Source organism: Raphanus sativus, unplaced genomic scaffold (genome assembly GCF_000801105.2).
Source record: "Raphanus sativus cultivar WK10039 unplaced genomic scaffold, ASM80110v3 Scaffold0002, whole genome shotgun sequence".
NCBI lineage: Eukaryota > Viridiplantae > Streptophyta > Magnoliopsida > Brassicales > Brassicaceae > Raphanus > Raphanus sativus.
In genome coordinates, this window is record NW_026615330.1 from 85,680 (window position 1) to 100,820 (window position 15,141).

General features: G+C 33.0%; 2 protein-coding genes across 2 annotated transcripts; one reads left to right on the forward strand and one right to left on the reverse strand.

Annotated features, from left to right (window-relative positions):
• The first annotated feature begins 1,053 nt into the window (after positions 1–1,053).
• On the forward strand, positions 1,054–1,670 carry LOC130500629 (protein GOLVEN 11-like). The gene is made up of 3 exons (XM_056995554.1): positions 1,054–1,196; positions 1,323–1,384; positions 1,473–1,670. Exons 1-3 carry the CDS (start codon positions 1,106–1,108, stop codon positions 1,668–1,670), a joined length of 351 nt encoding a protein of 116 aa, XP_056851534.1. The 5' UTR covers positions 1,054–1,105.
• Positions 1,671–9,108: 7,438 nt separating this feature from the next.
• Positions 9,109–11,528, reverse strand: LOC130500631 (uncharacterized). Its single transcript, XM_056995557.1, has 2 exons — positions 9,542–11,528; positions 9,109–9,461 (listed from the first exon to the last, which is right to left on the reverse strand). The coding sequence occupies exons 1-2, from the start codon at positions 11,526–11,528 to the stop codon at positions 9,109–9,111; spliced, it is 2,340 nt and encodes a 779-aa protein (XP_056851537.1).
• Between the last annotated feature and the right edge of the window lie 3,613 nt (positions 11,529–15,141).

Sequence of the window (15,141 nt, forward strand, 5' to 3'; positions counted from 1 at the left end):
ACGACCTTAACCTATTTCCCAATAGTCGTTTACAACATATAATGCTCTGAACTTGGTTTGTAAGATCCAAACCAAATTCTCTCTGACGTCTTCGGTTTGGTACAAAAACCAATTTTGTCTGGTTCCAAGTTGAAAACTACTTCCGAGTCTTTGACTAATACCACGTCGCAAATACCACTTTCTAGGATTTCGTGACAGACCTTTGTTAAACTAAGATTGTGTGTTCGTGTATGCATGTGTGATATATGTAGTAATGCATATAGGTGGTATATCTAGTATATACTACTAACTTTACAGTCTGTTAGAACTATATGCGTACAAAACTTTAAAACCTAATCATCGTTATTAATTACCTATAACCTATGTATAGTTTTTTAATCATCTATTATTCGTTTTATATTATTCGATTAGTCAAGATTTCTATTCATGTGCAGTCACAAACTCAAACTAATACACAAGCTGTTTGTATGAAATTATACGACCTACTTGGTATCTTAAACATTTAGATTTTAAATATGTTGTAACACATATAAAATATATTATCATGTCATTATTGTTTTACCGTTATATATAATCAACTGTTTAAATAATATAAATAAAATTTGAACATTTTTTCTTAGAAAATAATATAAGTAAATATATGTGTTACTATCACAGTTATAAAAAAAGTGTTGGCAAAAAGAATGTTACAGGCACAGTGGAAATTTTAGGAGAGTAAATATAATTTCAAGCACATGAATTCCCAAAACCCAAAGCTTTGAACAACATTGGGCTGGGCACTTTCATTTTTTTTATTTGGACAATCCCCAAGCAAAATCAAGATTCAAAACGGTTAACCGCATTTGCCTTCTTGTTTTGTTTATTAGGATTACTATTTATAAACTATCATATTTCAATATTTAAACGAAAAAGAGAGAAAGTGAATGATGGTTATTGGAATACTAGCTTTGACCTTGAGCTCTTTTTCTTCTTCTTGGACTTTTTGTCGCTCTGTTATAAAACCTCTCCTCTCTTCCCCCTCAACAACACAAGTCTCCTCTTTAATATTGTTCACACACAAACAAACATACATTAAGCCAACGGAAAGAAGGAAAAGAAACACGAAATGGTGTCCATGAGGGCCCTTTGCTATCTTCTAGTATTTTTCATCTTGCAATTACATGCTGAAGTCTCCCATGCAAACTTTGGTAGACAAGGTATGCGTGTATATATATATATATATACAATAACAGCTATGTATGTTTCACCATGTGTTATGAAATGTTCATTGTTTAATTATTCTATTGAATTTTACAATTACGCTCATCAAATTTTCTCTACAGTTCCACAAGCGGCGAAGAATGGTGGGCTTGGAGCAAGCACTAGTACTCAGACTGCCAGCAAGGTGTGTTTTATGAAGAAATATATATTGAACATCGACCGTTTAACATATTGGTTATAATATATCAATTTGAATGATTTATTGTTATTAGGCTATTGAAAATGTAATCGGAAACCGAAAGGCGTTGAAGTATGGAAATATGAAGGGCGAGGCAAATGAAATTAACAGTTTGGCGATAGAGAGTAAAGAAACGGTAAGGAAAAGAAAGAGCAAGAAGAGGCTCACCAAAACGGTGAGTTTAACGGCCGATTACAGCGACCCTGGTCATCATCCTCCTAGGCATAACTAAAAGAACTACTTGTGTGTGTTTGTGTTTTAACATGAAACATGAGCCTCTATTTCCCAATGAGGCTTCAATTTTGGTGCATCACTACTCGGGCTTTGATAATTTTTTTTGTTTTCTTTAAAGTTTTACATGTATCTACTACTGATCATGGTAGGCGGCACGCCGACACAAGCTTTTCTCAGGTGGTACTTTTGTTAGTTTTTGTATGTATTCAGAAGAGACGTTTTTGGTTATTAATGTCACTATACACATGTTTAATTATTGGTTGTTAAGAAAAAAAAATTTATAATTATCTAAGGAGTTCTTACTGGAATTCGTAATCTTTTCAAGTGGTTAGCTGAAAAATTAAAGTGGAAATTTCAGTCCTCTCTCGCCGTCAATTCTTAAACTAGGAGAGAAAATCTTATTAATAATTGAAAATTTTCAAGTTTCAAAAAAAAGAATAATAATAATTGAAAATTTTGTTGATGTAAATTATCTCTTGAAGTCTGGCAGTTTTAATTAACATTTTCACATAGAGCAGTTTACATACTATTGTTTTTCATAAAATGGCTTAAAATATTAAACTCGGGTAGTTAGATTTAGCTGAAGAGACCTGTTTAACCAAACAAAATGGGATATACTGTATATACATATAAAATAAGTACGTGGACTAATAAAGAGCAGAGAAAGCGGACAATCTATCTTGAATTTAGATTAGTGCCGAATCATTTATGAAAATGAAGGTATTACATATAGGGAGTTGACGACGCATATAAGAGACCTAAATAAAGTGTTTCAAAAAAAGAGAGTAAGATAATATATAGTTATATGAGAAAGGATTAAAGAATGACCGGGCTATATGAAATGGGCTTCCTGAAGATATCTGGCCATAGTGGGAATGCGGCCATATAACCCAGACGTTCAGGCTTCGGGAAACACACGGTGAAGGAGAGAATCACTTGCAAAGTTATTCTTGTAACTTTGTGTGCAAACACTTCCATTTAAGACCATCATTATTGGAGTCATCTCTCTCTCCTTTAACTAAAGGTTTTTTGTTTTTTTGTTCGGTAAAAAGTAAGAACTAGCCCTTAAATAAAGGTTTTTCCATTTTCTTTCTTTTCGGTCTCTGCGTTTTCCTCCTTAAGAGCTTTGCTAAAAACCTCCCTATAATAATGCTCTAAGTGAATTATATTTGGTGTTTGAGTTGAACAAAAAAAATTGGAATAAATTTGGTTGTAGATATTGAATATTATTATTATTATTATTTTGAACTACTCATTGAATATCATTTCTATAATCAGAGAGATAAAAGATTCAAAAAAAGGAGAGAAACTAGAGAAGGATAAACGAGACTGGAGAAATGTCTCACATCATATAAAAATGAAGCAGAGAAAATCAAAGCTTGGCAAAACAAAAAAAAACAAAGAGTTGAACGAATCAAAAATGTATTTTTCTCTCTAAGAGCATCTCCAATTTCATTCCATAATTTACTGCAAAATAGAGTAATGAAAAAACAAAAAAAATGTTTACTCTATAAATTTTTTTGTTTTTTTTTAGCTCTATTTTCCACTTCATTTTGCAGTAAATTATGTAGTTAGGATGGAGATGCCTTACCAAATAGAGAAGCAGAGGTGCAGTGGTTCTTAACAAACAGTCAAGTCGTCTCGTGGGACTAAGAGTGGACCACTATACATCATAGTTCAGGTTTTAATTTTGGTTTCCACCTTGAAATTACAATAGAATTACAGTTTAGCAAAAAAAAAAGATTACAATAGAATTAGAGAGCGACCATTCTCCATATGAACTGTAAACAGCAAACTCGGTTGGAGTCCAGCGCATGCTAGACGACAGTCATTGTGGCACATTAATTAACGGCAAAGAATGGGCACACATGACCGGCGCTTCTATCCTCACGTGCCCTGACTTTTGTGTTTACCGGTTTCTAGGTTCCCTAAGTTAATTTTATATACGTATATATGCAAGTCAATAACTTCGGTAATGACTTAATGTAATGTTCAAGGTTGGTCCTAAGCACAACCGGATAAACTATTGTTATAGGCATTCCAAATTTTTAAAGTATCTGTATCAGTATCAGCAGTGGCGGACCCAGGATTCATTATTACCTGGGTCAAACATCTAATGGAAAAAATGTAAAAAAAAATGTTTGGTGTCAGCAAGAGTTAAACCCAAGTTTTAAGGGGTGTCAAAGTACAATATAAACCAAAAATGCTGGAGAATCTTCTTTTTTTTACCTCCATTTTAGTATTTATCATTTTTAAGGTGTGTCATGTGACATTCCATTTGTCTTAGTGGGTCCGCCTCTAAGTATCAGTATATACGTTATTATAAATTAGTTAACGCTTGTCCGGACTAAGATATATATACACAATAATTTTTAATTCTAATGTTTATTTTTATTAAACAAAGTTATTAACTCAGATACCAAATATAATTTAATAATTTAAATTATAAACTTCAATATTCATATTGGTGATTAATGTTTAAATTGTGTTCTATATATGGGATGTGGATTTTGAATCAAAGTATTTTCTATAATAGTAATCAAATTATTTTATTTGTGACTGAAAAGAAATTAAGTTGCACTGAAATAATTATGAAAAATTACAACCCATAAAACATCAACAAAATAACAATAACCAATATACATTATATATTCTCTATATTTTAGATTTTAAAAACAGTGAAACAAAACATAAAATAATAAATTATAAAACATTGTCACTGTATTCTCTTAGATTATATTTATATGTTTATTATTTTTCAAATTATTAGTATTATTTAGTGTTTTAACCTTAGTTTTTCATGTTTACATATTTTAATACTTTTAGTCAATTTTCATTTTTAGTTTATACAATATTTACAATTTTGGTTTTAAATATATTATTTTTGATAACATTTTTGATTTTACGGATAAATCATTATTAGCATAAATTTATTTGTGATTTTGATGTGCGTCATGTAAAAATACAAATCAAATTAATTTAGGTTAGAAATATGATTATTTAAAATAAAATAAAAATAAAATATTTAACATAAGTGTATAATTTATATTTTACGACACATTATCAGTGATGCTTTACCTTTAATTTTAACTTTAATATTGTAATAATATATATTTGGATCAATATTTCTAATAAGAATCAGAGAAACTGGATATAATATTTGTCATAAAATCATAAAATAAATATGAGATAAACGTACGTAATTATGATATTGACGGTATATACTGTTAATATCTATTTATTAATCAAATATCCTAAATATCATGATAAGTATATATATTAAAATATATATATTCTTAAATGTAATAGTATATATATACATCGGTAGAATATGTTAATGTATATTTTAAAATATATATTTAAAAAATAGTATATCTGTCGATAGAATATGTTAATATTTATCAATTATCTTAAATATCATGATAAATATTTGTACTAAATAAATATTTTTTGAAGATAAATAGTATATATATATCGATAGAAATAGGTTATTATTATAAACTATCTTAAATATCATGGTATATATATAATTTTAAATAGTATTAGTTAAACTAATAATTCATCTTAAAATCATGAAAAATATGGCGAGTAAACAAATTCAATTCTCAAATAATAGTATATATTTTGTTGATAATCTTTAGATTAACAGAATAATAAAATTTGTAATGTAAATAATAAAAATATTATATAGAAAATTTATAAATATGTGTTCTAGAAAATATATAAATAATATAGAAAATTTACAAAATATATAAAAATTTGTAATGTAAAATTCTAAACATGTGTTCTAAAGGCAAACCATATTAGTAGAAACTGCCAAAGTTTCTAAGGTAAAAACAAAAAATAATATTTCAACAAAAAGTAATATTTTTATAAAAAATGGTATTTGAGTCTTTCTAATATATTAACACCAATAAGAATATGACATCTGTAAAATCCAGTATCTGAAACTCTTTTTGTAGAGAACTATTTTTTAATAAGACATATTGACTTTAAATGCCATTATTGGACTTGTCTAAGCAGTTAGTTATATGGTTTATCACGTGTATCCCGACCTATTTATTAAAACAGAAGTTATGATTAAGTTCAAGTGTGGTTTTTTAATTTGGATCACCTTTTAGAAAGTTGTTTCATTTAATTTTTATATAAATATTTAAAATTTTTCAGTTATTCTAAAACAAATAAATCAAATAGGTGTTCCTTTATTTACTCTGAAATTATATCTGAATAAAAAAATTTCATATATTTTTATTTATAATATAAATATATATTTCATTTTTTCATAAAATAAACCTTTTAAATAATTAAGTAATTTCATAATTATTTAAAATAAATGTATATTTCATTTTTACTTAATTGTTTTTAAATATTTAATTAATTTCGTGTTTATTTGTGATATAAATTTAATATAATAATTTTCCATAAGTTCTTGATCCTTAACCAATAAAAATTTTCAATTTAAAATTTTGTATCACATAATTTAAAATATGCTATCACAGAAGATTTAAAACAAATAAATTAAATTATTGCATGTGAACTACAAAATTGTTGTGTCTTAAAATGTTATATTAAACAATTAGTAATATGGTAAATATTACAATTAATCATTTAAAACATAAAACTATGTGTGTAAAAATAAAATAATCACCCACACGGTTATGCGAATCATATATAATTTAGTTTATTCTAATAAAATAATATTATATTTGATTACAGTTTACATGATTTTGATTTTCATATTTTTCAAAATATGAATGTTTACCGGATCTCTTGTATTATTTTCATAGTACCTTGAAATTTATTTTATATTGTTTATTAATGTGTAAACAACCAAACAGTGTCTAATACTTAATATTTTGAAGATAAAATTTAATATTTGTTAAAGAATCTCAAAATAAATTTATATTATATCCAAGTAATATAATATAATCTTTTCAAATTTATTGTTTCTAAATTTTACATAAATATATATATATATATATATATCTCAACTGATATATGGTAATAATTTTTATTTTTAACTTTTACTTTTTCATAATTATGAAATACATATGTTAATATAATTAATATAATGTAAATTAATCTAATATTAATCAATCAAAAGTTTTCTATAGATTTTCTTATAAAAAGTTATTATAAATTTTAAAAATGTAAAATTAGTTAACGTGAATAATATTTGAATCATGTTATTATGTGATATCAAAAAAAAGTTATCTAGTCAATACGTTTAGTTGAAAAGAAAAAAAAAAGATATTTTAAAACATTTGGTGGGATCCGCAATAACAGTAGTCTGTTTAGTTGCTGACAAAAAAAAAAAAGTCTATAGACACGTCAATAAACTGCCACGTCTCAGTCCTATTTTCCTGTTATACTTTAATCCGAGTTTAACTTCTTTTTTTTTAACTTAAGTTTACGTAGTTATTAATTGGAGACGTATCAGTCACTAAATGATATCTCATCACAAGACACGCAAGAAGAATAAAATAGAAAATACTCCATATGATATATTTGTTAACTGATCCTAAGATGATTTGTGAGGAAAAGAATGTCCATGTTGTAAGGAAATTTGCTTACACCATGTCGACCATTAAACTACTTAAATTGTACGAGTAAGGAAGAAGATAAAACAGATAATGATTACGACAACTAATTGCCTTCACAAAAAAAGTAGAAAAAAAAAAGAGAAAGAAGACAGATAGCACATATGCGATGCTCCCATCTCAGTGAAATACACTATTTTGTATATAGTTTTTTAACTATAACCAATTTATAAATTTGCAATACATTATAATCTGGAAAAGCATAATACTTTAGTTAATTAGATTTATGACATATTTTAAAATTATGAAAACACCGAATGGACTTTTTTTTACAATGTTAGACATATGTATTAGCTTAGTACCACTATTCTATTGTCTTTTATAAAATCAAAACCTTATATGAGATTGACTTTGGTTCTTCAAAATATCATCGACTTTCTTGCACCTCCAATTATTTTCAGTTTTAGATCTTATTTTTATTATATTCCAAAATTGGAGGGGATGAATTTGTTAAAGATCCTAGTAATATTTCCCCTTGTTTAAAATATATTAATATTCCGATAATTTAGATCAACTGTTTGTGTGTACATGAACCTGCTGGGATGTGATGGAATCTTCGATTAGTTTATCTAGAACTAATTAATAATAAAATAAAGTAAGCTAAGTACAATTTAGGATTTTATAGGGCAGCTACGTTAAGGAAAGCTAAACCCATTTAAAGCCTTGACAGTTAGATTTATTAATTTATCCAAAATGTAAAAGAAAAGGATATAGTTCTGTTAAGGGAAAATTAGATTTTTAGGACACTTTGAACTAGGATTTGTCACACTAAGATTTCTAGTGTATTTTTTTGGAAACTAGGATTTTAATTTTCGTAAATACCAGAATACCCTTAAAAATAGATTAATATGATTTTTTTATAATACATTTTATCAATCGATATTTGATTAAAAACTAATTCATTAAAAACGAAAGAACACATAAAAAAGTTAAAAATAACTAGGGTATTCGCTTACCTTTTCACTCTCGTCTTCTCCGCCGAAGCTCTCCTCTCCATCAATGGCGATGCACTCGTGTGTGGAGTAAACCCTTCGATTCATCGGGTTCGTCGGCTCATTATCACTCTATCCTCGTTATCGTCATCCTCTTCTTCGTTCTCACACACTAAGCAACGAAATCGAAGTGTTCTTCCCTCCAATTCATCAAAATCTCACGCTGCTTCACACAAGGTATTCGATTTCGTCTACTGATTCATTTAACCCTAAATTTTTGTAAACCTGATTTCTCATCTTTCTTAAACTGAAATTGGCATTTTTTGCTTGATTAATCATCTTAGACTAGTTGTTGTCCGATTGTATATGTATTTGATTGTATTTGTATCAAAACGATTTAGGGTTTTGGAAAGGGGGATAATTCGGGTTTTGACATCTTAGACTAGTTCTTGTCCGATTGTAATGTATCTTGTTCTTAGAAATCTTTGAATTCAGTGGAAAAGAGGAAAATCGAGTCTTGATAACTTATACCATTTGCTGCCCGATTGAACTCCTGTTCATGTAGAGTAGATGTTGTCCGATTGTAATGTATATTTGTCTGAGAAATATTAGAATTCAGTAGAGTAGATGTTTTCTGATTGTAATATATGTTGTCCGATTGTAATGTATATTGATTTTGAAATTGGACATCTCTTATAACATTTGCTATCCGATTGTGTATGTGTTCATTGTAGACATGATTGTTGTTGCTCTCATTAGTTGTGTGATTATATTTATACTTTTGAACTCACAAATTTTTCATGTTTTATAGATATGTCTCGAGAGTTACCAAAGAGGATTTTTAAGGAGGGCGAGGAAACCCAAGTGACTCAGATCAACAACAACTGCAGGATCGACTTCATTATCAGAAAGTTGGAGGAGTGGCTGCCAAATGAGTTGAGAGAAGTGAAGAAAGTTGGAGGAGTGGCTGACAACAACTCTTGTGTCCTTTGTTACCACAACGGCTGCACTTGTGCTTTTTATTCTTTCTTGATCCTTGAGAAGATTTTATCTTGTCTTCTACTGATTCATGCCTTCTCTTTACTGGTCGACCAGCACTCTTTCTTGTCTCTGGTGGTAAAATCTTGGCAAGTTTAACCTCAGCTGGGACCTTCCATTCAGACTGTGGAACTGCTATTGGGTTAATGCTTTCCTCATATGCGGTTCTCCATGCTGTAGTGCTGTAGAAGGCGTCGGTAAATCTGTGTACTTCCAAACCTGTGTGAACAAAAATGTGAATTATTGGAGTCTATATACAGATAAATAGGTCCCAAGTTAATGTGTTTATACTTCCATACCTCGTGAATAAATTGCTGGAATGGCGTGTCGGCAAGGAATTTTTCCTATATCGTACTTCCCACATGTGCATGTTCTTCTTTCCAAATCAACATGACAATCATATATGTCTCCTTTCACCACCGATTTGACGTTGTCAGTCTTGTAAACCTTAAACCCCTTTGCCTTCACAATTCTCCTATCTATCTTTTTCTCTACCTCAGCGGTTAAAGGATCAAGATGCTTAGAGCTTACCAGGCGACGCTCATAGAACCATCGAGTCAACAGTTCTCTTATACTATCTAGCAAAGGAATAACCGGATATTCTCTAGGTACTCTCAAAACTGAATTTATTGACTCTGCAGGGTTTGTGGTCCTAATGTCGTACCTGGATCCAGGGAACAGAGAACGAGCCCATTTGCGCACATCAGCCTCCTGTAGATATCTTCCAAGCTCAGGACTCATATCAAAAATTTGGGTCATATGTTCCTTAAATTCAGTGAACCTATATGCCCGTGAAGCCTTTTCAACCAAGGCAGTGAACCCTTTTGTCTTGAAAAATGCAACCACATTGGTCAACAAGTGATGAATGCATATTCCATGTGCTGATCGCGGGTAGACAGTCCCAATCGCTTTAGCAATAGATGAATTTCTATCTGAGACAAAAGCCAAGTCTTGACAGTCTTTTATAACCACTTTCAACTGCCTGAAGAACCAACCCCATGAATCATCATTCTCTGAATCAACAACTCCAAATGCAATCGGATACAAGTTAGAGTTACCATCTACAGCAGTAGCAACAAGTAGAACTCCTCTGTATTTATTTTTCAGAAAAGTTCCATCAACAACAATCACCCTTCGCATTGCATTGTAGTATCCTCTAACTGATTGCCCAAATGCCATAAATAGATACATGAATCTCCCCTTGTCATTAATTTCATAGTGAGTATGCGTACCAGGATTAGCTTCTTTAAGCATATGCAAATACGATGGTATTTTAGCATAACTGCGATCTGGTATACCTCTAGCAGCTGCAATAGCAAACTCCCGAGCTTCCCAAGCGTGCCCATAAGTAATCTCACAACTATGGTCCAATCTCATAAAGTCAATGATGTCATTTGGTTTTGGGCCATCGTTGGCATCACCGTATCGATGTTGTATTAGTCTCCCAATTGTTCTTGCCGATGCTGTTTTTCCGAAATTGCTTTTCTTTGAAGGTGCACATGAATGTCGTTCCTCACACCGGTTGATCATGAAATATGCAGACCCGTCCAAACCTTCTGCACGCACACTCCAATTGCATAATGCATCCTTACATCGGCAATACCACCATTTTCTCGTGGATTTGATAACAGTGTAATCGAAATTATTCTTCATCGCCAAAATTTCCATTGTTGCCTTCAGAACCTCTTTACTCTTGAAAAGTTGATTCTTCTTCACAAAATCTCCTCTCCACTCTCGACCAGACTTTTCAGTATCTCCATTATTTTGAGAATCTCCAATTTTTTGACTCCTTAAACCAGCATCACGACAACCATCAGCGGCGACATGATCCTTCTTTCTACCACAAGACTCCTTTGACGGCTTCACAAACGCGGCTCCATTTATCTCCAGAACTTCTTCATCCTCAACATTACTTGAATCACACGGCTCCTTATTCAAATCAATATTGATCCGTTCGTTTTTATTTACGCCAGAACCAGAGAACGTGACGCACAAGGTAGTAGATGAATCCCTCTTCGCATAAGCCACAAAATTAGATGATTGGCGATCATTGGTGATAAAAATTGGAGGATTTCCTCTTTGATTCACTATCGAGTAACTGAACTCGGCATTAACAGCAATATGGTCCAACCCATAATCCTCACACACGATCCTCTTGACCACCACCAATGGAGTAGTAGTTTCTAATGTTACCATTCGACCACCCCTTGCTTTCTCTACCACGAAACTCCACTCTTCACTGAAATCAGACACCCATTCCCCGGATTTAACATAGATTAGAACCATGATGTATGATGTATTGATGGAGAGAAGAGATGATTTTGTGGATGAAGAAGAGAGAAAGCAAACTATGAGAAAGAAAGATCGTGGGAGGAGAAGAAGAACGTGATTTAGGAGAAAATATTTTTTGAAAGATTTAGGGTAGATTTAGTTTAGATTTAGGAAACTTCTGTAACCGAAAATGGAAGTTTCCATATTTTTCACGATTTGCCTAGAATACGTATACTACCTACCCAGAACACCGTATTATAGGTGAGAACTGTATTCTACCTTCAGGCGTCATATAAGGTAAAAGGTATAACAGATTATGACACGTAATGTAACCGAGCTCTGTGATTGAGTTGTGGTTATATCTCGTTTTCTAGCTGAAGGTACACCAAAGCCATCTTTCTTGATTATAGCGTAGCTGATTATATCTTTGCCACGGTATAGAAGAAATGTTATACTACCATATATAGCCTAGATATATCAGTGTTTTAAATTTAGATTTCGAACTATAGACTAAGTAGACTGCCAGAATGAGTATTCTAACTGTAGCCAGAAGATAAAATAAAATATGATTCGAATTTTTTTAAAAAAAAATTCAAACTTATATATTGTCATATTTATGTTTTCTATAGTTTTCATATTTTTTTATATTTTTAAAACTCTATTTACTATTTTTCTCATAAAACAAGGGTAAAATATGTCCAAAATTGCCAAAAATATGAAAAGTCTTATTGTGACAAATAAAAGTTCAAAGTGTCCCATTTTTCCAATTCTCCCTTCTGTTAATTGTGATCATTATTTACAAAGACCAGTATTTAGAAATAGATGGATTAAGATGGATCGCCGTCTTGTACCAATTAATATCAACATTATTCCTTAAGTAGTTTGTTATTTAAAATAGTATTTGGGTCTAACTTTTTGTTGTGTAATATTATTTTTCAAAACTAAAAGCTTGAATCTTATGTTGATGGCTCTTAGAGAATCTACAAGATTTTCATCGCCTGTACATTCATAATTTCTAGCTCGAATTTTGGGCAATACGATGCCTAGCATTCTGTAATGAGTTCAAAAAAACATCGTGTTTCAGACGGATTGTGACCAAAGATACCCAGGATTGGCCAGTTTATTTCACGTTGGCACTAATATCCTTGCTCGTTTGTTGATCTCGAGCTATTCTTATTAGCTGCCTCAAAGGGCAACATGAACTTTAACGGATATCTCGTATTAAAAAAGAGGCTGCATTGGCCGTTACGTTTGACACTAGCATACGCACAAAACATAACTTGGAACTTATTAGTTTGTGTCTATCTTGAAACGGACCTAAGAGTGATGCTTATAATCAAAGTGCCCTTGCGATTATCCTCACTTCCGCCGACTCTTGATGTTGTAATAGTTTCTGGCACGTGAATCGACCCACCGGCTCACCTGGCTCCATCTCTACCATGAAACCAACGTCGCACCTAATTAAAGATCGAAAGAAACAGAGCACTTTCGTGAAGAAGAAAACTTTACTTTTATTATTTCTTGCTTGAAAGGTTACAAAGCTATTACATCGTTTATATAGAGAGTTGCAAATCTTATCAACACAATGACGTGGTTAAGGCACAGCGCACGATCCAAGGCATCCAAATTTGTTTGATACTGCGAGGACGTGAGCTGGCTTGACCGTGCGAGCACAAGACCGTTGAGTCTTGACTGCTTTCTGTTGCGAGGAAGACGACAAGATGTTTGGCTGAACAGCTGAAGTGAACTGAGACTTTAAGTCTATTTCTCGTAATGGACTTCTCGAAAGCCCACTGCTTTCTTGTAACGAGTTACTCGAAGGCCCACTGCTAATACTCCCCCTCAAACTCAGAGTAGGAGGAAGCGAAACACTGAGTTTGGCGCGCAGCTTGAAGAACGGATCCTGAGCCAGAGATTTTGTGAACACATCAGCAATCTGTAGCTAAGCAGAGATATGCTTCACCTCAAGTTTCTTCATAGCAACTCTCTCACGGACATAGTGATAGTCGATCTCAAAATGCTTCGTCCGTTTGTGAAACATTGGATTAGCACTGAGACAAACTGCAGAGAGGTTATCACATAACAGCAACGGAATGATCTTCTGCTCCAACCCCATGATACGAAGAAGATTTTGTATCCAAGCCACCTCGGACGCTGCAAGAGACATTGTTATGTATTCCACCTCTGTAGAAGACTTGGAGACAGTGTCGTGTCGTTTTGCAGACCAAGAAATCAAGTTTGAGCCTAAGAACGTGCAGAAGCCACCAGTAGATCTCTGAGTGTCCTTGCAGCCGGCCCAGTCGATGTCGCTGTAGCAGACAAACGTTGAATGAGTCTGAGCTTTTATGTCAATTCCATTCTCCAGAGTTCCTTTCACATAACGCAGGATGCGTTTGAGAAGGTTGAAGTAGGAAACACTCGGCTGATGCATCTTTTGACAAATGTAGTTGACGGCAAACTGCAAATCTGGTCTAGTAAGTGTCAGGTATTGAAGCTTACTAGCCAGACTGCGGAAGTAGGAAGGTTCTGCAAACAACTCATCTTGACCTGGTAGATTATCGAGTTTCATAGGCAACGGAGTGGGCATCGGAGCACAGTCTTTCATTCCTGCAGACACCAATAAGTCTGTTGCATACTTGGTTTGATTCATGAACAAGCCCCCTTCATGATGATGAACCTGAATCCCCAAAAAATAGTGCATAGCTCCCATATCCTTCATCCGAAACTCACTGTTCAGAGCATCAAGCAGCTTTTCTACAACCGTTTCATCATTGCCGGTGAGAATCATATCATCAACATAAAGAAGAAGATAGATGACACTAGACCCATGATGATACACGAACAGAGACGGGTCAGGAAAGCTGCACTGAAAGCCAAAAGCAATAAGAAAATTGTTGAACTTATCGAACCACGCCCGAGGAGCTTGATGAAGGCCATAAATCGCTTTCTTCAGTTTCCAAACGTGATCAGGTTTCTCAGGGTCCTCAAAACCACGTGGCTGAGTCATGTAAACAGTCTCCTTGAGATCACCATGTAGAAAGGCGTTCTGAACATCGAGTTGTCGAATCTTCCACTTCTTAGTGACATCAACATGAAGCATTGTCCTAATGGTAGCAGTACGCACCACTGGACTAAATGTTTCAATGAAATCAATGCCTTCCTCTTGCTCATTGCCACGAGCAACTAAGCGAGCTGAAGCTTGTGATGAGTGCCATCTGCGTGAAGCTTTTCTTTGTAGACCCATCCATTACTCAAAGGCTTCTGCTCTGGTGAGGGAGGGACTAACTCAAAGGTTTCGGTTTCAACCATGTGTGTGATTTCTTCTCCCATGGTGTTGTTCCAACCCTCATCACTTAAAGCATCCTTAAGACTTCGGGGAAGTGGATAACTGTCTTTCACCGTAAAGAGAGCATATTTTGGGTTCGGTTTTACAATTCCAGCACAAGCTCAAGTAGTCATGGAGTGTTGTGCTGAGGTTGCTCAACCGGAACTGGAGCTTCGTCATAATCAGAATGATCACTACTGGAGGCAGAGGAAGACGACGCAGGTGGAGACTGATAAACAACGTCATTCTGTATTGGTGAGGGAGCTGCAGCGGGAGGATTTGCTTGCAACCTAACCGGTGGGA

Bases quoted from the DNA above. Each gene is read 5' to 3' on its own strand.
- LOC130500629 (XM_056995554.1), top strand. From the start codon at position 1,106: ATGGTGTCCATGAGGGCCCTTTGCTATCTTCTAGTATTTTTCATCTTG. The intron at 1,197-1,322 runs GTATGCGTGTAT...TTTTCTCTACAG, and splicing joins TGCAAACTTTGGTAGACAAG to TTCCACAAGCGGCGAAGAAT. The intron at 1,385-1,472 runs GTGTGTTTTATG...TATTGTTATTAG, and splicing joins GTACTCAGACTGCCAGCAAG to GCTATTGAAAATGTAATCGG.
- LOC130500631 (XM_056995557.1), bottom strand. From the start codon at position 11,528: ATGGTTCTAATCTATGTTAAATCCGGGGAATGGGTGTCTGATTTCAGT. The intron at 9,462-9,541 runs GTATGGAAGTAT...TTGTTCACACAG, and splicing joins TCCAGCAATTTATTCACGAG to GTTTGGAAGTACACAGATTT.